Source organism: Juglans microcarpa x Juglans regia, chromosome 6S (assembly GCF_004785595.1).
Source record: "Juglans microcarpa x Juglans regia isolate MS1-56 chromosome 6S, Jm3101_v1.0, whole genome shotgun sequence".
Classification (NCBI taxonomy): domain Eukaryota; kingdom Viridiplantae; phylum Streptophyta; class Magnoliopsida; order Fagales; family Juglandaceae; genus Juglans; species Juglans microcarpa x Juglans regia.
Window position 1 is genome coordinate 9,693,880 of NC_054605.1, and position 27,033 is coordinate 9,720,912.

At 36.7% G+C, this 27,033-nt stretch overlaps 2 protein-coding genes across 2 annotated transcripts; both read left to right on the top strand.

Moving 5' to 3' along the window:
- The first annotated feature begins 1,272 nt into the window (after positions 1 to 1,272).
- LOC121236602 lies at positions 1,273 to 1,677 on the top strand. Its single transcript, XM_041133044.1, has one exon. It carries the CDS (start codon positions 1,273 to 1,275, stop codon positions 1,675 to 1,677), a length of 405 nt encoding a protein of 134 aa, XP_040988978.1.
- Positions 1,678 to 12,835: 11,158 nt separating this feature from the next.
- LOC121236603 (probable magnesium transporter NIPA2) lies at positions 12,836 to 14,017 on the top strand. Its single transcript, XM_041133046.1, has one exon. It carries the CDS (start codon positions 13,067 to 13,069, stop codon positions 14,015 to 14,017), a length of 951 nt encoding a protein of 316 aa, XP_040988980.1. The 5' UTR covers positions 12,836 to 13,066.
- The last annotated feature ends 13,016 nt before the right edge of the window (positions 14,018 to 27,033 follow it).

Genomic DNA, 27,033 nt, shown 5'->3' on the forward strand with positions numbered 1-27,033 from the left:
ATGAGGCAGAGGAGATGGCTTGAGTTGATCAAGGATTATGATTGCACCATCAATTATCACCCAGGCAAAGCTAATGTTGTAGCCGACGCCTTAAGTAGGAAGTCAATGGGACCTGCAGTTGCAACCCTTACCACTCAACATAGGTTGTTAATGGACTTAGAAAGAGCCAGAATTGAGGTCATCACTAGTGATACAAATACTTTCATGGCCAGTTTGATAATTTAACCTACCTTGATAGATAGAATCAAAGCTGCTCAAAAAGTGGACCCAGGGTTGGTGAAGCTAGTGGAAGAAGTAGGGAACGGGGACAAACCTGATTTTAGCATTTCCGAGGATGGAGTTTTGAGGTTTAAAGGTAGATTATGCGTACTAGCTAATGATGAACTAAAAAGGGTAATTCTTGAAGAAGCACACCGTTCTTTGTACACAGTTCACCTAGGGAGTACCAAGATGTATCGGGACTTGAGAGAGTCTTTTTGGTGGAATGGTATGAAAAGAGAAATTGCTAAATTTGTAGAATAGTGCCTAACTTGCCAACAGGTGAAGGCGAAGCATCAGAGACCAGCATGATTATTACAGCCACTCCAGATTCCAGAGTGAAAGTGGGAGCATATCTCTATGGACTTTGTGATAGGCCTACCAAGGACATTAAGCGGACAAGATGCTATATGGGTGATCGTGGATCGCTTAACGAAGATCGCTCACTTTGTGCCCATCAAAGTTTCTTATAAGCTAGAGAAACTAGCTGAGCTGTATGTGCAGGAGATAGTGAGGTTGCATGAACTTCCGGTATCCATTGTGTCGGATAGAGACCCTCGTTTCACTTCCAAGTTTTGGCAAAACTTACAAGAGGCAATGGGTACTAAGTTAAGTTTCAGTACTACTTTTCATCCTCAGACAGATGGGTAGTCAAAAAGGACTATTCAGATCTTAGAAGATATGTTGAGGGCATGTGTGATGGATTTTAAGGGAACTTGGATGTGACATCTACCATTGGTCGAGTTTGCTTATAATAATAGTTTCCATGCTAGCATTGGAATGGCACCCTACGAGGTTGTGTATGGCAAAAGGTGTAGATCTCCATTGTATTGGGATGAAGTAGGTGAAATGAAACTTTTGGGGCTAGAGATTATTCAGCAGACCACGGAGAAGATAGATATTGTTCGAGCTAGACTGAAAACAGCTTAGAGTCAACAAAAGAGTTATGCAGATAATCGTCGCCGCTAGTTAGAGTTTGAGGTTGGAAATAAGGTATTTTTGATGATAGCACCGATGAAAGGAGTTATGAGATTTGGAAAGAAGGGCAAACTGAGCCCTAGATTTATCGGACCCTTTGAGATTCTTGATCGGATTGGACCTTTGGCTTATAGGGTAGCACTTCCACCAGTACTTGCGGGGGTGCACAATGTATTTCATGTTTCCATGTTGAGGATGTATGTCCCTGACCTCACCCGCATTATTGACTATAAGCCACTTCAGATTCAGGAAGATATGACTTATGCGAAAGAACCAGTACGAATTTTAGAAAAGAAAGAACAAGTGATACGGACTCGAACTTTTCCCTTGGTTAAGGTATTGTGGAATAATCATGCTACTAATGAAGCTTCTTGGGAATTGGAAGAAGAGATGCGAGATAAACACCCATGCCTTTCTGATGGGAGTTTTGATAACTTGTAACAAATTCTGAGGATGAAATTTTTGTAAGGGGGAGAGGATGTGAGACCCAGGCTCGTGAACAAGGCCCAGCCTTCTTGGAGAACCAAATACGGAACCGTTAGGTAAGCATCCCTTTGATCAGTTTTTCCTTCCCGATTCTTCCTCTCATCAATTTTTTCTTCCTCACACATTTTTCTCTCCCATGAAATCTCACTTTCCCAACTTCCTCTGTTCCGTTGCTTGATCATTTTTCAGTTCCCTCACATACAACAAAAAAATCAGCATCCTCTCTCTCGCCCTCCTGCAATTTTAGTGTGGCTCTTTTTTGCTAGAATTTTTTTCAGTTTGGTGCCGCCGATCACTTCCTACACTGGTAAGTTCAGTCTCTCTTTCCCTCTCATTTTTTTTTACACTTAGACTCTTAACTACAACCCCTTTCAGCCGACCCCCCTCTTTCTCATCACATGCAGATTTTTGCTTTGTGATTTTTGGTATGGCATTTTCGTGGGTCCCTGAAGTTTTGGTAACTGTTGAAGCCCATCACTAGAGATACTATCGATCATTGGTAGGCCATTCTCATTCTCTGTTTCTCTTTCACACACACACATTCACTCCATGTTATTTTTTTTTCACTCCAATGAAATTCCTGTGATATGATTTCAAAATATGTAGTCCGTGAATTTTCTAGGTATTTTTTTTTTGTGTGTAAACAAATACCTTGTGTTGGAATGGTCTTTTAGTTTGGATTAATTGGGTTGGATGTGCAGTGATCAAATGGATACTCGGGATTGAGTAGTGGTTGTTTTTGTACTATTCGGGTTTTTATACGACCGTTGGAGTGGAGGTTAAATTATTTGGAGGTACATTATTGTTGTTTTGGTTGAGTTGTTGGTAGTTGCTTGGAGTTAGGGGTCATTGAAGTGGGGTTGATATATTGATTATTTGAGTTTGACGTTGACTTTGGTCGGTGTATAGGTCAATATCAAAATTGGTCTATCGTATTTTGGGTTGAAGTGTGGGTTGTCCATATTATTATATGGCTATTTGAGTTGAGTTATTTTGCTATAATATGGTTTGGAATTATGGGTTTTAATTATTTAGATTGAAGTTGGGTCATTGGTCATTTAACACTTGGAATATATTTTTTTTCTATCAATAGGTGACGAGATTATTAGAGCTTGAATTCACGGCATAGATAATACGCTGCAGGAGTCAGGTAAGCGGGGTTCCTATGCTAGGCTTTATACGAGTTATTAAGACTGAGGTTAACTTTCTGAAAACTTTGTATATTTTGTGATGAAATGAGAACTTGGGAAAAAAAAACCAACATCGGTCGCTTATTTGCTTTACTTATGAAATCTGTATGAAAAATGGAAAATATTTTCTGACATGCATTGTGTAGACATGAGCTAAATTTTGTCATTTTGTCTCTGAAATCTGAAAAAGAGCGATATTGAGAATCTGAAAAATTGTGCATTGATTTTGAAAGATGCTCTGACTTTTGTTTTCAGTATGTGAGAATGATTTGATTATGTTTTGGTATTCTGTTTTATTTTGATATGGCATCTGAAAACCTTTGGCATGGTATACTGATTTTGTATCTGACTTTGTCTCTGCTTTTCTCTGCTCTGCTCTGTTATTCTCTGCTCTGTTTGGGTTGGTACCAACTTCTTTGTCTTTGAGTTCACCCACTTTGGAAACAAAGTGGTTTTATTGTGGTCTTTCCTGTGTGCACACTCAGGGCTCCGAGAAGAATAAAGGAAATATTTCACCTCTGTCTCTGCTTGGTTTGGCTACCGGGATTAGCACAACCCTACCACAAGGGTGAAACATGGTCTCTGCTCTGTGAGATGCTTTGTTTTGATGTGATGAGGATGCTCAGGTTATGTTATGCCAAAGTACTCTAGGTTTTACTTCTCTTAAAACCATCGCTCTGTTACTTTTGAAAACATGTTTTGTTCTACATAATAACTCTGAAAAATATTTTGTTCTGCATACTGTACTTTGTAAATGCTCATGTTTGCACCCTAGCATATGTATTCTACTTATTGAGTTGTTGATAACTCACCCTCCTTATCTTCATAATATTTTCAGATAATGTGGAGAGTCCAATTGAGGACCTAGATTAGGAATTGTGAGCATGTTTAAGCTGAGGAGTGGTGCTAAAAGAAGGAATTTTGATGTCTTTTAGATTTGATGTCTTTTAGATTTAATTATGTTTTTTTTGGTTTAGTAGGACTTATGGAATTATCATTTTGGTATATTACGACTACCGGGAGATTGTGGACTCCTTGGTTTATTATTATTGCAGTAATGACTTTGTGGAGTTTATAATGTGTTTATTTAGAAGATATGAAATTGATTTTTGCTTATGAAGTCTTTGGAGATTTTTAGATGTGTTGGGAGACATGTTTATAAGTGACAAGTAATAATTTTCCTACCCACCCAGGTATGGGGCGTTACAGTGAGGGTTTTGTAAATACAAGTGATTCTGAGGCTTCTCTGTGAAAGATATTGATCATCAATAAAACTATGAAGCCATTCCTACCGTGGACGTAGACCATTAGGGTCGAACCACATAAATCAATTGTGTTGATTCTTTATTTTCTTTATTCCTTTTATTTCTTTGATTATTGTTCTTGATATTATTTTGTTTCTTGATATTTCTTGGTTCTGTTCTAAGATTTGTATTATTTCGAATCTTGTTGGTTTTGCCAGTGTATTTTTTATATCAATCTTTGTTATTCTGAGTTCTGTATATAAGGGACTGTTGAATAAATCTTTACAGAAACCCTAGCAGAGCAAACTTTTTTCGTATAAGGAAACTTTAGTATCGTGACAACGATTTTAATTACATCTACATATATATATATATATATATATATATATAAGGGAGGCAATAATAAATGCTCCATTTCAACTAGTATAGTAAAAGAAAAAAAATAAAATGGAGATATGAGACCAATAACTTGATCCACGCCCATTTCTTACAAGGAGGAGCCGCCATTAGTGGTTTTGATATAGTCCATTTCGAACCATAATATCATGGCTTAAAAGTCTTTAATAGTTTGGATTGATGGAAGAAGTCCTCTTACTCATAATTCATGGTTGTTAGAAGCGAGAATATAAGAAAATAGTATGCGGAAGATGGTTTAGATCGCTTACAAACAACCTTCAGTGATTGTACCTGTGCATGGGGGCCCTGCTCAAGAGGGGAGTAGGCGATGTCAATCGGATATGAAATACCCAAGTGCACTCAACCCTCTTGTTCCGCAAGTGGTGGTAGAAAGCCTTTCATAGCGTGACAGTGGGTGTAGGGCTGAGCAAAAATCCGAAAATCCGACTCCGACTCCGGCTCCGCACCGGCTCCGCTCCGACTCCGACAAGTCGGAGTCGGAGTCGGAGGTTTTTTCCTCCTAGAAGTCGGAGTCGGAGTCGGAGTCGGATTTTCGGATGAACCGACTCCGACTCCGACCCTCCGCCTCCACCTCCGACTCCGACTCCGTCTCCGATTGTCCCTCCGACTCCGCCTCCGACTCCGCCTCCGATTTTATATATATTTTAGAAGATGTGTTTTTCTATATATTAATTATTTAAATTTTATACAACTATATCTTATATAGTTAATTAAACTCAATAATATTCTAGTTAAATAATATATTTATACTATAATATATGGACTAAATTGACTAATAATAGTTTAGTATATAACTAGATGTAAATATCATACTATTACAAATTTACAATATTACTAAATACTACCATGCAACACTAAATTACTAATGTATAAATATAATAGCATATAATACTAATGTATATATAATATACCATAAACACTAAGAATCTAAGATGCATAATAACATCGACATGTAATATTGTAATACTAATGTATAAACACTAATCTATAAATTTATAATAACATATAATATTAATGTATAATAACTAAAGTATTATTTATATAAATTACTAATAGTATTAATTACTATATATAAATTAGTAAACCACTTTAAGCCTATATATAAATTACTATATAAATCACTATAGTATTAATTACTAATATTATATTACAGTATTACTATATGATACTATTAACTATAGTGATATACTAGTATTAGATATTAGTTTACTAATACAATCAGTGATATAGTCAGTATAACATTTATACTAATACTATTATATAGTTATACTAAATTAAAATCACTATAGCAAACACTAATATATAATTATGCTAATCATCATAACTAATACTAATACTAATATAGACTATAGTTATAACTTATAGTATTATAACTATACTAAATTATTATAACTTATACTAATATAGTTATACTAAAATTTAAATCACTATAAGTAATACTAATATAGTTATATTACTATAGGGTACTATTAACTATAGCAATATACTAGTATTAGTATACTAATACTAATTACTATTAGTGATATAGTTAGTATAATATTAATACTAATACTATTACATAGTATTAATATCACTATTAGTATAATATATAGTATTAATAATAACTAATACTAATATAACTATTAGTATAACTAATATCACTACTAGTATAACTAATATTAATACTAATACTAATACTATTAGTGTCTTACTAATATTTATATATATTAATATATATATCAAGTTACAAGTATAAGAATTAAGAGGTTAGAGATTTAATCTATATACATATATATATAATATATCAAGTATATTAGTGTATTACTAATATTTCTTATACGATACCTTTTTTTTAATATTCATATATAATAATATATATATCATATATTTTTTTATGAATCTTAATATATATATATATAATAGATAAAATAGATTTTATACTACTAATATATATAATACGGCGCCGTTTAGATTTATACTTATACTTCCCCCCCCTTTTCAATTTCATCTTCATGTGATTCGGTGAATTAGGGCTAAATAGCTAATGCATTTCGGCTGAATCGCTGATGAGACTCTGTCCCTCTCTCGCGCAGCGCCGCAGCACAGGCCCGCAGCCCTCCCTTCCCTCTCGCGCAGCAGCAGCCCTCTCTTGTAGTCGTAGACTAACACAACTCTCTCACGCAGCACTCTCTCGCACCGGCACAGCAATCTCTCGAGTCTAGCCCTGCCGCGCAGCCCTCTCGCGGAGCCTCTCCCTGGCGGAGCCCCTCCCTCGCGCAGCCCTCTCGCGGAGCCCCTCCCTCACGCAGCCCTCTCGCGGAGCTCCTCCCTCGCGGCGGCGCAGCCCTCTTGCGGAGCCCCTCTCTTGCACAGCCCCCCTCTCGCTCAGCTCCTCTCGGCTCTTGGTAGATTGATCATTGATTTTTTCTATGTTTATTTTGATCATTGATTTTTTCTATGTTTATTTCTAAATTTGGCATTATAGTTTAATTCATAACAAAATGATCTCCATAATTTTTGGCATTCATGCAAACACAACACTGACATTCTGGCACTTTAATTAATTAAATGAGCCAAGTGAACAAACAAATTTTGAATCTTTGATGTTAAACAGAAAGCTCATCACTCATCAGTCATCAAGTTTGGGTTTATTTTGTTGATTGTTGATTAGGGAATCTGTTACCCAAAAGGGCCAAAAATATGTAATTTTTGATATTGTTTTAGTGGTGTTTTCGTTTATATTGTTGAATGTTGGGTCTTTTTTTTTTCTATTTTTCTGTTTAAGATGAGTATATATTTTCTCAAATATATTTATGTTTTAGTGATTGTAAAACATCCACTAGTTGAGTTAATGAGTTTGTATTATGCTTTTAAGGCTGTGTTTGGCTGTTTTAGTGATTGTCTTAATCGTATGATTTTTTTTGTTTGTTGTGTTTTAGTTCTTAAATCATGAATATAGAAGGCACAAACACTCCTACATCCACAGCTACATCTTCCCCTGGCATCCCAGAACAGTCTATTGATGCTCCATGTCCCATAGTTGAAGAGTCTAGCGGACCAATAGAATCTTCGGTAGGCACTCCTAGTGCCTTCTGTTCTAATCCTCGCCCTCCACCTGGTAGTAGAGTTCCTAAGAACAGGTCTTTGGTATGGGTCCACTTCACAAGAGTGCCCGATTGTGATCCCGAAGAGCCTATAGCTACTTGTAACCATTGTGGGAGGCAATGGAAATGCCATCCCAAACGGCAAGGCACTTCGGCCATGAAAACACACATCCAACTTTGCCCCAAAAACCGTAAGAGTAAGTTGGACAAGACTCAAACATTCTTAGTCCCAGAAGCAAGAATTGAAGGCCAAGGGGAGAAGAGCTTAGGAATGACCAAGTACAATGAGAAAAAAATCCGGGCAGCTCTTGCTAGGATGGTGATAGTGGATGAGTTACCCTTTAGGGTTGTTGAGGGCCAAGGGTTTCGGGAATACACTAAATCCCTTGATCCTAGGTTTTCAATTCCTTCTCGATTTATCGTAATGCGTGATTGTATGAGGCTATTCTTGAAAGAGAAGGATAGCTTGAAGAAAATGTTTATGACCACCAAACAAAGAGTGTGCTTGACCACCGACACTTGGACTTCTATCCAAAATATTAATTACATGTGTGTGACCGCTCACTTTATTGATAGTGATTGGAACTTGCAGAAGCGAATCATTTCATTTGTTCGGATTAGCGACCACAAGGGGGCAACAATTGGGAGGGAGTTGGAGGAGTGTATGCTTGATTGGGGCATTGGCAAAATCCTTACAATTACCGTGGACAATGCTACCTCTAACGACTCTGCTATTGATTGGTTGAGAACAAGGGAAATAGGAAGTGAGGATTGTGTTGCAGCTCACGAGTTTATTCACATGAGGTGTACAGCACACATCTTAAACCTTGTTGTGAGTGAAGGTTTGAAAGATGTTGATGACTCGATCATAAGAGTTAGAAATTTGATTAAGTATGTGAAGTCTTCTCCCCAAAGACTTGTCACTTTCAAGTCTTGTGTTGATAGGTCAAAAGTGTCATGTTCTAGTTTCTTGTGTCTTGACGTGCTTACTAGATGGAACTCGACTTTTCTTATGTTGGGCGTGGCTGAGAAGTATCAAAAAGCCTTCCAACTTTTGCTTGATGAGGATCCTTACTCACGAGTTTATTTGTCTGAGGATGGGCATGGGAAAAAGGGTCTAGGAGCTCCTGGGGCTGGTGATTGGGAGACCATAAGAAACTTTTCAAAGTTTCTTCATGTATTTTATAATGTCACCCTGCGTATTTCCGGTACACTATATGTCACATCAAATTTGTATGTCCAAGAGCTCATTAATATTCATAAAAACTTGAATACTTTTTGTAACAATAGTAATCGACGCTTGAGTTCAATGGCTTTGAGAATGAAGACAAAGTATAATAAATATTGGGGTGATCTAGAAAAAATAAATCGATTGTTGTTTGTTGCTGCCATTCTTGATCCATGGTACAAATTGGTTGCTCAAGCATATTGGTTCAACAAAACATTGGGCGATGAGAGGGGTGAGGAATTTGTTAGACTCCTCAAGAGGGATATGGAATATTTGTATGAACGATATGTAGGATTTTGTGGTGGTTGCGTAACTGGGTCTAAGTCAACTCGGAGTCGGAGTGGTGAGGCTAGTGCATCAATGGGGAGTAGTAGTAGTAGTGCCTGTAATGATGATGATCCTATGGACTTTTTGTTGGGATTCCATAAAGATCGAAAATCAGCATCCTTGATGGATTGTAAGTCTGAACTAAAGCGGTATTTGTTGGAGGATGTTGAGGTTCCTATGGGAAATTTTGAAATTTTGGTATGGTGGAAAGTCAACTCAAGCAAATATCCAGTTCTTGCTCTAATGGCAAGAGATATCTTGGCCATTCCGATCACCACCGTTGCATCTGAGTCGGCATTTAGCACAGGAGGCCGTGTCCTGGATCCATTTAGGAGTTCTTTGGCTCCTAGAACTGTCGAAGCTCTTGTGTGCACACAAAACTGGTTGAAGACAACTCCTATATGCTTGAGTCAAAATTATACGGATGCCATTGATGATGTGGAGAGTTATAAGTTAGACTCAGGTAATGTATTTAGAGATTTTTTTAAGTTGTTATATATGTTGATTTTGCCATTTTCTGATACTAACCTCCTATACTTTAACATCTTAATGTAGAATTAATCACTGGTATGGCCAACTTACTTCGTGAAGATGATTGACAATTTGACATATTGAGCATTTGAGGTTTGAGTTACTATCCAAAATACTAAATGCTTCATGCTGAATTCTGTTTACTTTTCAAAGATAACTCTGCTATTTACTTCTACTTTGTTTATACCATAAGTTCATATTTATTTAAGTTTCCGAGACCTTAGTTCAAAAAAGCTAAATGGATCCATTCCTCCTAATAGGTTTTTTGAGAATATTACAACTATATAAGATTTTGCATCTTCCTAATAAGATGTAATATACATGTTTTTTATATTTGTTTAAATTTTTTTTTCATATGATATTAAAGTTGGGTTGTTTTCCTTACTAATATTTTTTTTTTCCTTTTCAGGCACAACTTGAAAGTTGGAAGTTGGAACATATGGAAGTTTCTAACATTTAATATATTTTGGTTCATTTGTTGGGCATTTAGAATATTGTAATTTGGAAGTTTGTAATTTATTCTATTTTGGTGCATTTGAAAGTTTGTAATTAAATATTTAAATGTTCTTGGGAACATTTATTTTGGTTGGCTCTTAGAATATTTTGGATTTTTTTTGTTGTTAGAATGATGTGGATATCAGGATATGGATGATATCATGATGGGAGTACATGTCAAAATAGAACTTTCTTTTTAATTTTTATGGATGATGGATGTAGGTGTGATATGTGAATGTTTATTGTAGTGATTAGTATTTAGTTGGATGTGGATATCAGGATATGGATGATGAGAATATATGTAAAAATAGGATTTTTTTTTTTTTTTACTTTTTGAATGCATGTTAGTATATTACTTATTTTATTTAGTTGTATTTTTTGTTATAATCAAAAGTTTAATTAGTTTAGATTGTAATGTTGAGAAAATTGAAATTTAAAAGTCCACAATTTTTTTTTTTAAAAGTAGGTCAAATATGAAGTTAAAAAAGATTAAAAAAAAAAAAATCAAAAAATCCGACTCCGCTCCGACAAGTCGGAGTCGGAGTCGGAGCGGATTTTGCACATCTCGGAGTCGGAGGTCGGATTCGACCTCCGACAAAGTCGGAGTCGGAGTCGGAGTCGGAGTCAGAGGTTGGGTCCTCCGACTCCAAAACAGGCGGTGCGTGGATCTCACAGGCCGCTCTTTTTATTAGATTTCTTCAACTAGTCAAAGAAAATGGAAATTATGGGTTCAACCCCTCTCCCAATGTATCAAAAAGAAGACTTGTACGTAAGATGACGTGTATTGATCGTTCATGGCCAAAAGGCAGTAAATCAGACCATCGCTATATATGCTATAGACGAAAACCAAGAAAAAAGTTAGAAACAAAACTATGAACACTACAAGAGTACTAGACTGCAGTAGTAGTGAAGGGATCGAGGGTGTATATTAAAAAAAATAATATACAATTGATCCATAATTGGTGCAGGATGACTTGTCATTTTGATGGATTTGTACCGATATTTTATCGGGAGGGATTGATTTGATCAAAGTTAAAAGTTCGGAGAGTATAAAATACAAATTCAAAGTTCAGGGATTAATATATCTAAAGAAGAAACCACATGGACTAAAATAGTATTTAACCCAAAAAAGAAAAAGGAACCATTCAATTAAGTTATATCCACGCATGCATGCAGTCAGCTTGTCCAATATTTTTATTTTGGGCAGGGAGAAGGTATTCCACGAAGAATAAATTTTCACAACTTCTTCATATTTTACATTTTACATTTTTTTTTAATTTTTATTATTTTTTTCTTTTATCAAATATTTATTATATAAATAATGAATAGAAAATTTGAAATAATTTAAAAATAATAAATTAAAAAAAAATTTAAAAAAATATTAAAAAATTTAAAAATTTAAAAAAATATAGAGTGTGGAGTGTGCTGGAAGTTGTGTAACAAAACTCTTCCATGAATTCGTTAATGGAAGAAGATCAAGCATGGTCCCTTTGCAAATTAGATTATGTACTCCTGCATCTACAAAATTAGCTCTTTTCCTTTTATTTTTCTTGTAGTGAGATTCAATGTTTCCACTGAGCAATAAATTAACATGAGGTTACCTATTTTAGTGTTGGAAGGGTTTTGGAAATAAGGTATCATCGTGCTTGCAAACTTGGCGCTCAGGCCGGAGATGAAACAAGTTTGGATGGAGGAGTATTATCCGAACGTTATAAAGCAATTGAGGAATTTCTCTGGTCTTTAAAAAATGTAATAAATTAATTTTTAATTGTGGACCATATTCTTTCTTAAAAGGAATCTGCAGCGGTTACATAATTCATGACTATATCTAGCATTATTCGAAATGGTAATATAAAAAATTTATAATACAAATTAAAAAATATTAAAAAAATAATTATTTGTGACGAATTATTTGTAATGCAAATATCATTTGTAACCAGAATAAATCTATTCTCGTAACAAATAATCATTCTTATAACAAATAACCAGTTATAAATTAAAAAAAAAAAAAGTTTCTTGTATAAAGCGACCATTCATGTATATAATATATACGTCCTATCATCCCCTAACACATCTTCTTAGTGCTGGTTTTCTTTTCTTTTGACTCTTTGAAGACGCTTGATATATAATTGCATTCTTTTTCATGATTTGAATCCCACTTTTTCATTATATTATAAATCAAATCAGTAGTGACCAAAATTCCAAAAGAACCTCACTTCCTAACGTGCATGTAAAGGCAGGCATATATGCAAATATATGTGTGATCTGGAACTATCTACCACATGGGGCATTATTAAAGGTTCCCTGCAAATTTCGCTTGAGCCAATCTAGTTGATCCTTTTCATAAGCCATGCAAAATCGACTCATTATAACATCAATAATCATAACTCATGAATTGTGCATGACATTACAATGCATGTTGTACATTTTAAATTATATTTACCACTTAAATGGAAAGCAAATAACTAGAATGTCTCACATTAGCAGGTATGACTCATTTCAATGATAATATCTAGGACGATCAGAGAGAGATTACTGAGGCTAATGCAACGGACTTTCCGTCTACTCTTTCGCTCGCTCTCTCTCTCTCTCTCTCTCTGTGATCGCAACCCAAACCCATCAAACTTCTTCATCCAACATCACCATCCCAGAATTCAATCTCAAACCGAACAAAATACTTTCAGTCATTTGTTGAAATGACGAACAGGAGATTTTAACCTCCATTCCCATTTTTCCAGGGTGCCAAGAAGAGATTTGGACCGGATTTCTTGGCCCTGCAAGAATTGGAAAAATATTATATTTTCTTCTCTATATATTTTTTTCTGGTCAATGGGGATATCATCTGACAATGTTCATGGACTTGTTCTGGCTGTCTCATCAAGCATTTTTATTGGCTGTAGCTCTATCATCAAGAAGAAAGGTCTTATAAAAGCTAGGGATAGAGGAACCAGAGCAGGGTCGGGAGGGCATTCGTACCTGTATCAACCTTTGTGGTGGGCTGGAATGGTAACCATGATTGTAGGTGAGATAGCAAATTTCGCTGCTTATGCATATGCTCCTGCAATTCTTGTAACTCCAATGGGAGCTTTAAGTATTATCTTCAGTGCAGTGCTAGCTCATTTTATTTTGGAGGAGAAACTGCTTATTTTTGGCATGCTCGGATGTGTTCTCTGTGTGGTTGGTTCTGTAACTATTGTTTTGCATGCTCCTCAAGATAGAATAATTCATTCTGTTAAGGAAGTGTGGTATCTTGCTACAGAGCCAGGATTCATTGTCTACACATGCATAGTTGTGGTTGTGGTTGCTGTTCTCATTTTCCGGTACGTACCACGCTATGGGCAGACCCATTTGGTGGTGTACATTGGAATTTGTTCTCTCACGGGCTCTCTAACGGTTGTGAGTGTGAAAGCAGTAGGGATTGCTTTAAAGCTTACATTTTCAGGAATGAATCAATTTATTTACTTCCAGACATGGTTTTTCACAATAGTTGTGATAGCATTTTGTCTTCTGCAGATCAACTACTTAAACATGGCTCTGGATACCTACAACACTGCTGTTGTATCTCCAGTTTACTATGTCATGTTTACATCACTCACCATTTTTGCCAGTATGATCATGTTTAAGGATTGGGACTCACAAGATGCATCACAGATTGCAACTGAGTTGTGTGGCTTTGTCACAATATTATCAGGGACATTTCTGCTTCACAAAACCAAGGATATGGGAAATAGTACACCTGTGCAGCCCCCTGTTTTTACAAGCCAAAGCCACCCCTGTTGAAGAGCAATGGAGCTGCTGAGTTGGAAAGGCAAGAACACAATCACTCTCACCCACATCAGCACTGGATGGCAAGTCAATAGAGAGGAGAAAAAGGACCAACCGGGGGGAATGAGAGGAGAAAATTCTAAAGCATGAAGTTTTGTTTTATATGCACAGCTTTGTCCTTTGTCTGTCATATGCTACTTTTTCATTTCTGTAAAAATAAATTTAGTTAGTAGTGCGCACAACAGTGCTCTTTTGTATGCTAGTGATATTCATGTAATGCTATAAATAGCCACACTCTGTACAGACAAAAAGAGACAAGGAAATATAGAAATCCAATCCTTTCCAAACCTCCTCCATTGTTTTGCTCTTGGTGATTTACATACACTGTTTTTACATTTCTCACATGGTACCAGAGCAAGGTTATGGAAGATAGCAACTCAGAAATCCAAAACCAAAATCAAAACCCCAATCCCAACAAAGACCCTACTCACCCAAGCAGTCCATACTACATTGGCACCAATGATGGTACTGGCTCCATGCTTGTCACTCATAGCTTGGATGCCAGTAACTATTACTCATGGGCTCGATCAATGAAGAGAGCATTAAGAATAAAAAATAAGCTCAGCTTCATTCATGTAAGTCTATATGAACCAACTGATCCAAATGACCCCTCATGGAACATTGGCTGTGTTGTAATGACATTGTGATTACTTGGATGCAAAATACCATAGCTGTTGACATCAAGTGCAGCACAGTGTATGCAGAAACAGAACACCAACTTTGGCTTGAGTTAGAACAACGTTTTGCTCAACAAAATGCTCCTCGGATTTTTGAGATTAAGCATGCTATAATCATGCTAATGCAGAACCAAGATGCTGTAAGTATTTATTTTTCCAAACTCAAAACTTTGCTGGATGAACTTTTGAACTATGAGGCCATTCCTAGTTGCAGTTGTGGAGGCCTAAAAAAAGTTATACAAAATCAACAAAGGGACTGGGTTATGAGATTTTTAGTGGGCTTGAATGATTCTTATAAGGGAATCAAAGCTCAAATCCTCTTAATCAAACCCTTCCCTAGTCTTAACGAGGTTTATTCCATAATACAACAAGAAGAGAAAAGAAGGTAAATATCTACTGAGGGACCTGTGCATGACTCCATGGCAATGTTTACTTGAGGAAACTACAAGGAGGGTGGTAAACCAAACATTTCTACACAAAAAGAGGGATCGATATTATTGTTCTTTTTGCAAAATATCAGGACACTCTCTAGAAAGATGCTTTAAGGCTAACCCAAGCAAACCAGTTTGTTCTCACTGTCAAATTCCAGGTCATACTGCAGACAAGTGTTTTAAGCTTCATGGATACCCATCAACTCACAAGTTTGATGGGACGAACAGATCTTCAGGAAACCAAGCCACTGCATCTCCAACTTCTGCACAGGATTTGGTAAATGACAAGTCTCAAGTGTCCTTAAGCCAAAAACAATACTCACAGCTCCTGGCTTTGCTCAAACCAGCCACAAGTCCCTTACACTCAAACCCTTTTGCCAACAATGTTCAAAACATTTTTGCTTCCTCATCTTCTGATGGAAATGTTCATCAAATTTCTGGTATGTCATTATGTATATTTGTTTTTAATTCCAAGCCTTCAAATAAATTGAATGTGCCTTGGATCATTGACACAGGAGCAACAGATCACATGATCTTTTCTCCCTCACTGTTCTCTTCAATTCAATCACAAGCTTTTCATTCTGTTGCTTTACCTAATGGTAATATAGCTGCTGTTATTCACATAGGAACAATAAGAATTACAAACTCTCTAACCCTTCAAGATGCTCTTTGTATTCCTAGCATCACTTTCAACTTGATTTCTGCTAGAAAACTAACTCAAACACTTCATTGTTGTTTGATTTTATTTCCTCATTTCTGCTACATACAAGACCTTTCAGTTTGGAGGACGATTGGCATGGGTGAAGTGAGGAAAGGGCTGTACCATATACTACAAAGGGAAGTCTCTCCCTCAGTCTTGTCAGATGCCTTGGGCAAAATGAGTCCACTATCTTCACTCCCAATTTCTGCTTCAGTCACCAATAATGACCAAAATTTTGATGTTTGGCATTATAGATTAGGACATTCTTCTTACTCAGTTTCTAACATAGATGGTGATGTTCATTTTTCAAAAACTCCTAGTAAAAATCTTTGGTCCATATATCCTTTAGCCAAGCTCCACAAACTACCCTTTCCTATAAGCACACACAAAACAGAAAAGTGTTTTGAATTATTACATTGTGACATTTGGGGTCCTTGCAATGAAACTGGCAGTGATGGTTCAAAATACTTCTTAACTATTGTGGATGATTTTGGTAGATGCACTTGGACTTATATGTTGAAACTAAAATATGATGCCACCACCACCCTTCAAAGCTTTTGTACTGTGATAGAGACTCAATTTGAGACCAGAATAAAAACCATTCGGAGTGATATGGAGGGGAGTTTAACATGAAGGATTTTTATCCCAAAAAGGGCCTCATATATCAAAGAAGTTGTGTTGAGACACCACAGTAAAATGCTGTGGTGGAAAGAAAACACCAACATATTTTAAATACAACCAGGGCATTAAGATTTCAAAATAGCATTCCCTTAAAATATTAGAATCATTGTATTTTAACTGCTGTGCATATCATAAACAGGACACCTTCACCTATGTTGAGCAATAAAAGCCCTTATCAGATTCTGTTCAAAAAGAAACCCAGTTACACACACGTTAAAGTTTTTGGCTGTCTAGCTTTTGCTACAACCATTGTTAATGGAAGGCATAAATTTGACTCTAGAGCAAAGAGGCGTGTGTTTATGGGATACCCCTTTGGGATTAAAGGATATACTTTGCTAGACCTTGAAACCAAGAGAATATTTGTTTCTAGAAATGTGGTTTTTTATGAAAATATTTTCCCTTACAAAAATAAAATCCTCACTGACACTCTTGTGGAATCAGACCAAAACAATATCAGTTTTACTCAAATCCCTACCATTTTCACAGAATCTGTCACCACTACCTCAAACATTCCTCAAGAAACTGAAGCAAATTCTCAAAATACCATCTCTGAACAGGAAATTCTTGATACTTTCTCTCAAACTGAGTCAGAAACCAACCCTCAATATTCTGCTACTCATGACTATGCATCAAATACCACACCTATTAGTCACTTGCCTAGGAGGTCAACAAGGGTTCGAAGTGCACCTTCCCACTTGCAGGATTTCATATGTCAGCAAGATACCTCTCTTCACCCGTCTCCAATGTTGGACAAACAGAAAGGCAAAATACCTCAGGTAATGCTTATCCTCTCAGTGATAGTGTTTCATATGAAAAGTTGTCCAATTTGCATAGAGCTTTTGTTGTCTCAATTGCATCCCAACCTGAACCTAGAACTTATCAAGAAGCCAAAAATTCACCTGAATGGTGCATAGCCATGAGAGCTGAAATAGAAGCTCTTGAACTTAATAACATTTGGGCCTTAGTTGATTTACCACCGGATAAGAAGCAATTGGGTGTAAATGGGTTTATAAAATTAAGTTTAAAGTTGATGGGACTGTAGAGAGGCTTAAAGCAAGACTAGTAGCAAAGGGATACACCCAACAAGAAGGACTAGACTACTATGAGACCTTCTCACCTGTGGCTAAACTTGTCACTGTCAGAATTCGCTTGGTTGTAGCAGCAATAAGGGGATGGGGCCTTTTCCAATTTGATGTAAACAATGCATTTTTGCATGGTGAGTTAGATGAGGAGGTGTATATGGAACTTCCTCCTGGTTATTCCAATGATGACAGTAAGAAAGTGTGCAAATTAAATAAGAGTTTATATGGATTGAAACAAGCATCACGGTAATGGTACTCTAAGCTTTCCAATTTTATTGTTGAACAAGGATTCACAGTGTCTAAAGCTGATTACATCTTGTTTACCAAGAGCACTAAAAGTTCATTCACAGCCATTTTGGTATATGTAGATGATATTATAGTGGCTGGTGATTGCATTGAACGCATTAACTATCTCAAAACCACCCTTCATGAAAAATTCAGAATCAAAGACTTAGGCAAGCTGAAATTTTTCCTTGGAATTGAGGTGGCCATGTAACACCCTGCTCCTTCCTTCTTATGTACACTCTTTTCTGACGTAAGCAAACTTTGAGGACAGAAATTATGCAACAATCTGCCCTTCTCTCTAATGACTTCGAGCCTCGTCATGCGTGTCGAACCTCGATGGCGTGTTCCTAAAGATATTATGTGATTTCTAAAGTATGCCCAGTATTTTAAATGCACTGAAAATATTTATATGGAGTATTTCCAATGTTATTGAACTAAGTTTGATTTTAAATAAGATAATTATAATATTTTTTAAGAGCTCCAAAAATATTATAATTGTCGGAAATCATTTTAATATCATTTATTAAAATGATTCCAGTTATTTAAAATATTATGTGATTTAAAATTATGTTTAAAACTCTAATTAAATTAAATGATTTTATTCTTTAAAGATATTAAATAAGACTTCATCATTTTATTAATGATGAAGGAATATTATTTTATAAACTAAAGTTTAGTTTAAATAATATTTTACCTTAATTCCTCTCAGTGTTTTTAAATAAGTTTATGTTTACGCATTTTCAGATCAGTGTTTTAATCCTCCACCGTTATATCGTTTTAAAGATCCCAAGACGAAGGGATCAGGATTAAAACCCAAACCCTCTCTCTTTCTCCCTCACTTTTCCCTCCCTTTCTCTCTCCTCCCTCTCCCCAGCGTACACCGTGTAACGCCCCGTCCCCCGAGGGTCTGGAAAGTTAACTCATATCACTTAAAATCATTTCCAAATAATACTTTTAAAATAAACCAGAATCTCCATAACATATTAGCCTATTTATTCAACACAGATATCCGTGATCCTACATAAGGACACATCAAAAGTGTCTCATTGATATACATAAACTTTTCCACAAAAATTAGAAATATCATTTACTCAAAATACCTAGGCCACATAAAATATCAATACTACCAAAAGATCCTCCAAAAATCCTTGTACCCCAAGGCACTTAGCCTTCTATGATCAACAAAACTTGCAAGTACTCTCTATTCCTGATTTCTAGCTGTTGCATCAAAATTATCTGAAACATATTATGGATATAGGGGTGAGTTATCAACAACTCAGTAAGCAGAAAACGTATACTAGTGTGCAAATATGAGCATTTACAGAGTACAGTATGCATAACAAAATATTTTCCAGAGTTGTCATGTAGAACAAAACATGTTTTCAAAAGTAACAGAGCGATGGCTTTAAGTCAAGTAAAACCCAGAACCTGAACATCATCATCACATCAAAACAGAGCATCTTACAGAGCAGAGACCATGTTTCACCCCCGTGGTAGGGTTGTGCTATCCCCGGTGGCCAAACCGAGTAGAGACGGAGGTGAAATCTTTTCCTTATTCTTCTTGGAGCCCCGAGTGTGCACACAGGAAAGACCACAAATAAACCACTTTATTTCCAAAGTGGGTGCACTCAGAGACAGAGAAGTTGGTACCAACCTAAACAGAACAGAGCATAACAAAGCAGAGCAGAGCAAAGCAGAGACAGAGTCAAATACAAAATCAGTACACCATGCCAAAGGTTTTCAGATGCCATATCAAAATAAAACAGAGTACCAAAACATAATCAGATCATTCTCACATACTGAAAATAAAAGTCGGAGCATCTTTCCAAACAAATACACAATTTTTTAGATTCTCAATATCGCTCTTTTTCAGATTTCAGAGACAAAATGACAAAATTTAGCTCATGTCTACACAATGCATGTCAGAAAATATTTTCTCTTTTTCATACAAATTTCATGAGTAATGCAAATAAGTGATCGAAGGTGGTTTTTCCCAAGTTCTCATTTCATCACAAAAATATGCAAAGTTTTCAGAAAGTCAACCTCAGTCTCACTAATTCGTGTAAGGTCTAGCATAGAAACCCCCGCTTACCTGAACTTCTTAGCTTGCCAAAAATTTCCTCAACAAAGCCGAACAAGAATTAATCGTCACCTATAAGATAATCACGTAATTTCTATAAATTTCCAATCAATCACGTATTTCGATGTCTAAGCCTAAGTTTCTAAAATAACATATTTTAATTCCTCAAAACCTAAAATTCTCATAACCTCAAGATACATTATCACTTTCTAAAATCATCAATATCCACTTAATCGAAATCGTACCGAATAAGAAATTCAATCGCACACGTATTAAGATAATTACGGAACTCAATAAATGCTAATATCAAAATATCCAGAATACCAACAACGTATTACAAATTAATAGAATATTTTAACTACTTTTAAAAAAAATCTAATAAGATACGACATGAAAAACTTCTCTTAAAAAATAGGTTTACTTCCTTTAATTTACAAAATTATTCAAATATCATCTACACAAATACAATAATTTATGAAACTTAAAAAAAAAACAAACCCATTTAAATATAAACCCAAATGTACCTCTTATCCGAAAATATATATGGAAGATAAACTGAGGGTAGTCTGGTAATAGTACTCGACTATTAGGTGATCAATTTACATATATATATATACATATATATATATATATATACTTATATATATATATATAACTTACAAGAGCAAAACCAGAGGAGCAAACATACGGGAATAAACCAAGCATGCGGCGGCAGAGGCTTACCCAAGGGAAACCGAGGCTAGCGTGATGGAGTACGACGCGACAGGGCTGGCTGGCAGGACCGTGGGGTGCGGTTGAAGAGCAAGAGTGTGGTAGAGCTACTGCTGAGCTGACCTGAGCACGTGAGAAGAAGAGAGGGCGAGGTGAGTGAGCGAGAGGCGGAGAGAGCAAAGCCGAAAAGGGGAGATGCAGTGAGGGAGGTGGTGGCTTACCGAGAGGTCGAGGTGGTGTGCGACAGACAGAGAGTGGTGCGATGCAACGATGGCTGGCAGTGTAGGTAGGCAGATTTGTGGCATACGGATGCAAGAAGACTCCTCTGTTTCTTGGAGTAAAAACAGAGGTGGGGGCCTTAACCGACAGCTGCAAAAACCGGACGTGGAACTCGGAGGGACGGTGGCGCACGGCTGGGGTGGTGAACTCCCAATGACTGAGGTACCGGTGTGGGTTGCGCTTGGTGGGACAGCGGCACGTGGATCGGCTTGGTGGAGACAGTGCACTGCTTGCTAACCGAGCTACCCAGTTGGTGTTTAACAGGGAGTGGTGGCTGGTGCATGATGCGGCTTGGCTGAGGTTCACAGTGAGAGGTGGAGACTCTTGGTTGATTTTCTGTGAAGAGGAGATGAGCGGCACAAAATCTAGGTCAAGAATGCATAACATATATATATAAGCTATATGAAGTAAAGGGTAAAAACCTAGAGAAAAGAGGGATGAACGGCATGCATGAAAAAGGAAGGTAGACGTGAATCTACACGACGTCGAAACTGGAGGTGTTTCACGGGCCTGGGCCTGAAAATGGGCTGGGTCTTACACACCGTAAGTCTCCCCTCTCCTCGCCGATGGAGGCAATATGCTCTAACAATCCTCCTAGGCGGCCTGGTCATCACCGCCTCCGGTAATGCATACTTCTCCCCCTTTGCTCCTCAGTTCCAGCACATAACACTTCTGTGCTAGGGCTTGCTCCCTCGTGCTTCCCCCCACTCTGCCTTCAGTTGGGGACTTCATCTTAAGGTGGTTTGTGGATGTAAATGCCTCGAGATTGTTCAATGTTGATCGCCCCAATATAGCATTATCTGAAGGGGGTGCCTTCACGACTAAGAAATCGGTCATGGTGGTCATGGTACACATCCCTTTTCCCGCCGTGACTGGGAGGGTAATGGCGCCTACCAGTTGGATCAGATCTCCAGAGAAGCCCTTAAGCGGTGTGTTATTCTGAAATTATCTACAAGTGCACAAAATCATAACAAGTAGTAAAGTGTTTTGAAGAAAACAAATGTCGAACCCATGCATTAATCCCATTCAAGATCCAAGATGTGGGCCAAATGTTTTTTAGGCTAAAGAGCCCAAGCCATGGGAACCAAAGACCGGACTCCATGCCATGCATGTCTCTCCCTTTCGTTTCTCTAGGGTTTTACCATTACTCACTTATATATATACATATATTATTTCATGCCAAGAGAAAACTGCCCAACCACAGTCACTATCATCAACCTGTTTTCCCCCCTCAGCCTCCATGCATGAAGCCACCAGCCCCGTTACAGTGAACCCATACCCCTCTGCGGCATCTGTACAAATCAAGAGGAAAAAACAGACTCCCGTGGTGTCGCTGCACCCGATCACACATTGCGCAGTAGTGCAAAGCAAAACTGGAAGCAACGCTGCTGTAGGAACTGCCCACAACCACGGAAAACGTGAAAACCACCTTGATAGACCACTGCTTAGCCACCGTTAGCACCACCACAACCCAGTTTTCAACCACTCGAAACCTACTTGCACCACCACTACCCAGGCTTTTTCAAACCACCAAACAACCTTCTCGGTCCTCCCTTCGCTGCCCAACTAGCCTCTGTTTTCAGCAACGATAACAGAGCAAGTAAGTCCTTGTTTTAAATAAGAGAAACAGAGCAACTTTGGACACCACCGTAGACCCACGTTCCCTCCTTTGTTAGGCTTTGTTCCTCGTAGGAAATGGCTACGTCACACAGTCGCAACGTGTCGTAATACCCCCTGAACCACCGTATGTAAGTCCCTCTCGCTTTCTCTTACTCTTTGTCTCTCTCACGGTGCTCTCACTCCCTCTCACGTCTCATTTGCTCTCATCACTCTCTTTCTCTCAGTGCGTTTCCACACCTTCGACCACCGTGACCTTCCACTGCCCCCAACCGTGCTGCCATAGACTTCCACTCAAGCCATTGCTGCACATAGCTTTCAGTATACATGGCCCTATTCCATAATATTAGATCCTATTTTATTTTCTCAGAGATCCATGCAGGTTATGAATTTCTTTCTCAAAATGCCCTTGACTGAGTATACATTGATCATGTTTTATCATCTGCTATGCGTAGGATTTTATTTGTAGTATAAGAATTTATATTTACGGATTGAAGTTAAATTACTAAATACATGAGTTTTAAATGTGATTAAGTTAATTTTTAAAATGAATCTAAGTTGTAGTTGTTTAATTTTAAAATATTTTTGTATAAATATATTAGCTTGTAAATTTTATAATCTGATTTCATTAGTAAATAAGTTAGATTTTGTGTTTTAGTCGGACTAATTAATTGGACATTGATGAATTTTGAAATGTGAATATATTTTAGAATTACGTGAATTTAGGTTTTTGAGGAATTAAAATAGGTTATTTTAGTATCTTTGGCTTAAATATTGAAATATGTGTTTGATTGAGAATTTATGAAAATTACGTTATTATGTTACAGGTGGCCAATAATATTTGTTCGGCATTTTTGAAGAAATTTCTGAAAAGCTAAGAAGTCCAGGTAATGGGGTTCCTATGCTAGACTTTGCATAAAATAAAATAAAATGAGGTTGATTTTGAAAATACGCATGTTTGTTTTGAAAAGAAATTTGAAAACAATCTCAAATATGTGTTCTGCATATGCATGAAAACTGTATAAAGAGAAAGAATTTTCTATCATAACTAGTATAGACATGAGCTCATTTGTGCATTCTATTTTTGATCTAGAAAAGTGCGAATATGAGTCTTTTTTTTCCTGAAAATTTTGATGAAATAAAGATGTTCTGATGCATCAAATCTAAAAGTTTTTTATGTGAATAAATAAGGGTTAAAAATGGTGTACGACCCAACCACGGGTTATAATTGTGGTTTATAACCCTACCACAAGAGTTAAACACAGGAGTGACAATATGTGACATGACCCGTTAACCCAACACGAACACGACACGATAAAAGTGGGTTAGAGTTTAGCCTTAATGGGTTCGGGTCAAAACGGGTTGACCTGTTAAAACACGATAGCTTAATGGGTTGATAACGGGTCAACCTATTATGACCCGTTAAGAAAGTTAAAGTAACAATTATACCCTTATACCTAAAAAATAAAATTTTTGGGATTTTAATTTCGATATTTTTATTGTTTGGGTTGTAATTTTGGACTTGTAGTTAGTTTTATATTTTTTTTTATAGATATAGTGATTAACATTTATATAAAATTATGCTAAACTTAACTAGATCAAGGGGGTTAATTTTGGGTATGTTCAATCCATTTATATAAACGGGTCAAAACGGATTGACACAACACGATCCGTTATGTTAATGAGTTGTGTTAGGGTTTGAGATCTTAACACGATAAGCTTAACGGGTCGGGTTAGGGTTAACCTATATAGTATAATATACATGTCTTGACATGATATGAACATGACCCGTTAACACGATTTGACACCTCTAACTTAAACATGGTATATGTCCCAATGGGATGCTCCGATATGATAAAGATGAGGTCTCAGATTTTGATATGCCAAAAGATTTTTGAATAAGAATGTTTTCTGAAAGTTTCGTTTTGATATTTTTGTAATATGTTTTGATATTTGCATTTTGAAAATAAATGTTTCTGTTTCTGCATTCTAATAGTAAATATTTTGTTCCATATTCTAAATTCTGAAAATGCTCATATTTACATACCAGTATATGTTTTCTGTTTACTAAGTTGTTGATAACTCACTCATTATCTTCACAATATTTTTTAGATAATTTTGATGCCTCAACTGGAAGTCAAGAGTAAGGTTTGATGATCATAGATGAATAAGTGTCAGAGGGTACAAGTTTATTGGAGAGTCTTATTTAGTAGGTTTATGATTTTATGTTATTTGATATTTGGAGTCATGGATATTTCTAAATATTTATGGAATTTTTAAATTCTTTCATTGATGTATTTATTTGGTGTCCTGGTGGAGGAATATATATTTTTTAGTTTGAATAAATGGATTTGTACTTTTTGGAAAGATTAGAGTATATAAATATGTTATGGAAGATGTATTTAGGTTACAAGAGATAACTCTCTAGACCTCCGGGGACGGGGCGTTACAGCTGGTATCAGAGACATATTTGAGATTCTAGATAATATAATAAGGTGTTTGAGGACATTTAAGATTTTAGAATTTTTTTTTAGGCCTCAGGGTAAGATTTTGAAGATATTTGATTTGATCATTTGTAGACTCATGGTAGGTGGCCAACAAAATTTGAGGTTTTAGAGTTATAGATTTTAAGAAATGATTATCTTTTAAGACATTTGAGGGCTTAGAATATACAGGTGTCAAGGATTGTGTTTTATAGAATTTGAGGTTGTAGATTTGGCAAATGTTAAGAGTTAAATTCATGACTTTTGAGGTTTAATTTCTAAGGACGTATGTAAGTCTAAAGTGATGCTAGGTTTATTATTATAGATGGCAATGAGAGCTTTATGAGTTTATTAAAGATATCGATAGGATTGGGTATTTCTAAAAAAAAAAATGATGAATTTTTTTGAAATATTTATTTGACATATATATGTTTTTATTGATACCTATATTTTGTTTTTCTTCTTTACAAAGTTTAACCAAGTTTAAGCTCACAGGATGGCAGCTCGTCGCCAAGTTCGAAATCTTGAGGATTTGAATGAAAACAACAATGAGCGAGGCAGCACATTCGAGCAATTTAATCGTACCCATCCTCTCACATTTGATGGAAGAGGCGATCCAAACGCAGCGGAGGATTGGATTCAAGGCATGGAAGAAATATTTAGTGTCTTGGAGTGCACAGATCAGCAGAAAGTATGATTCGTAGCCTTTAAATTGATCGGAGAAGCTAAGAGGTGATGGAATTCTGAGAAAGCCATTAGGGAATCTGAAGGGACAGGAGTAGTTAGCTGGCCTCACTTTAAGCAGAATTTCTTTGACTATTTCTTCCCTAAAGCAAACAGGGAAGCTAAAGTTCGAGAGTTCACCAACTTGGTGCAAGGGACCATGATTGTGTGCTAGTATGTTGCAAGATTTGTTGAATTATAGCGCTTCGCCTCATACCTGATTCCTGATGAAGAGAAGAAGGCCAGAAAGTTTGAGGAGGGGTTGAATCACAAGATATATGAATGAGTGATGGTCCTACAGATCCAAAGTTTTTCAAAGTTAGTGCATAAGGCGATGTTGGTTAAGCAGAATCTTAAGAGAGGTGCTAAGTTGCAAGAACAGAGAAAGAGAGCTACTCCACAAGGATCCTCTAGTATGGACCAAGGGCCATAGAAGAAGAGAAATGAGAGGAATAACTCAAGTCAGAGTCAAATGTAGGGTAATCAAACGAATAACCCCTGTAAGTTTTGTAACCGCACACACACTGGAGAGTGTAAAAAGGAAATGGGGGCATGTTTTCGATGTGGTAAGACTGGTCATCTCATCAGAGAATGCCTATTACTGTCGGACAACAAGAATAAACCCAACACACCTCCAGGTCCCCGACAGACGACTGAGGGAAACAATCAACATAGAATGGGACCAACTCGAGTGTTTGCACTGACATCTGAAGATGATGAGGACGGCAACAATGCGATCACAAGTACCCCACTCTTTTTCTTCTTGAAAGCTTGATGTTTTAGTTAAGTTGGGATTAATCATGCTTGCATGGAACTTTTCTAGTTTTATAGCTTAGAATATTGAAGTTGGTTGAAGAGGTTTTTCAAAGGGATTAGGCACAATATTTTATATCTACAAGGCTCTAGCTTTAGGTGTTTGATGAGTTAGTATGTGTTTGAAGTGAGAAGTTTAGAAAAATTTAAGGTTGAAAGTAGATTTTCTGAGGAATTTGGGAATTTGTGAATTGAAGTTTCTCAAGACTTAAGTTTGGAACTTTTGATTTTACTATTATTTCGGAGATTTTAAATATTATTTTTGGGAGTTCTCTTTTAGTTATTTGTGAGGTTTAGCTAGAAAAAAAAAAGTGGGATTATTATTAGGCTTCAATTTCATTGTGGAAGTGCATACTTTTTACTCGAACTGGATCCTGAGGTGTACGACGATTGACACTGGGTATGTGAA

Coding starts and splice junctions, on each gene's coding strand:
- LOC121236603 (XM_041133046.1), top strand. CDS start 13,067: ATGGGGATATCATCTGACAATGTTCATGGACTTGTTCTGGCTGTCTCA.
- LOC121236602 (XM_041133044.1), top strand. CDS start 1,273: ATGAAAGGAGTTATGAGATTTGGAAAGAAGGGCAAACTGAGCCCTAGA.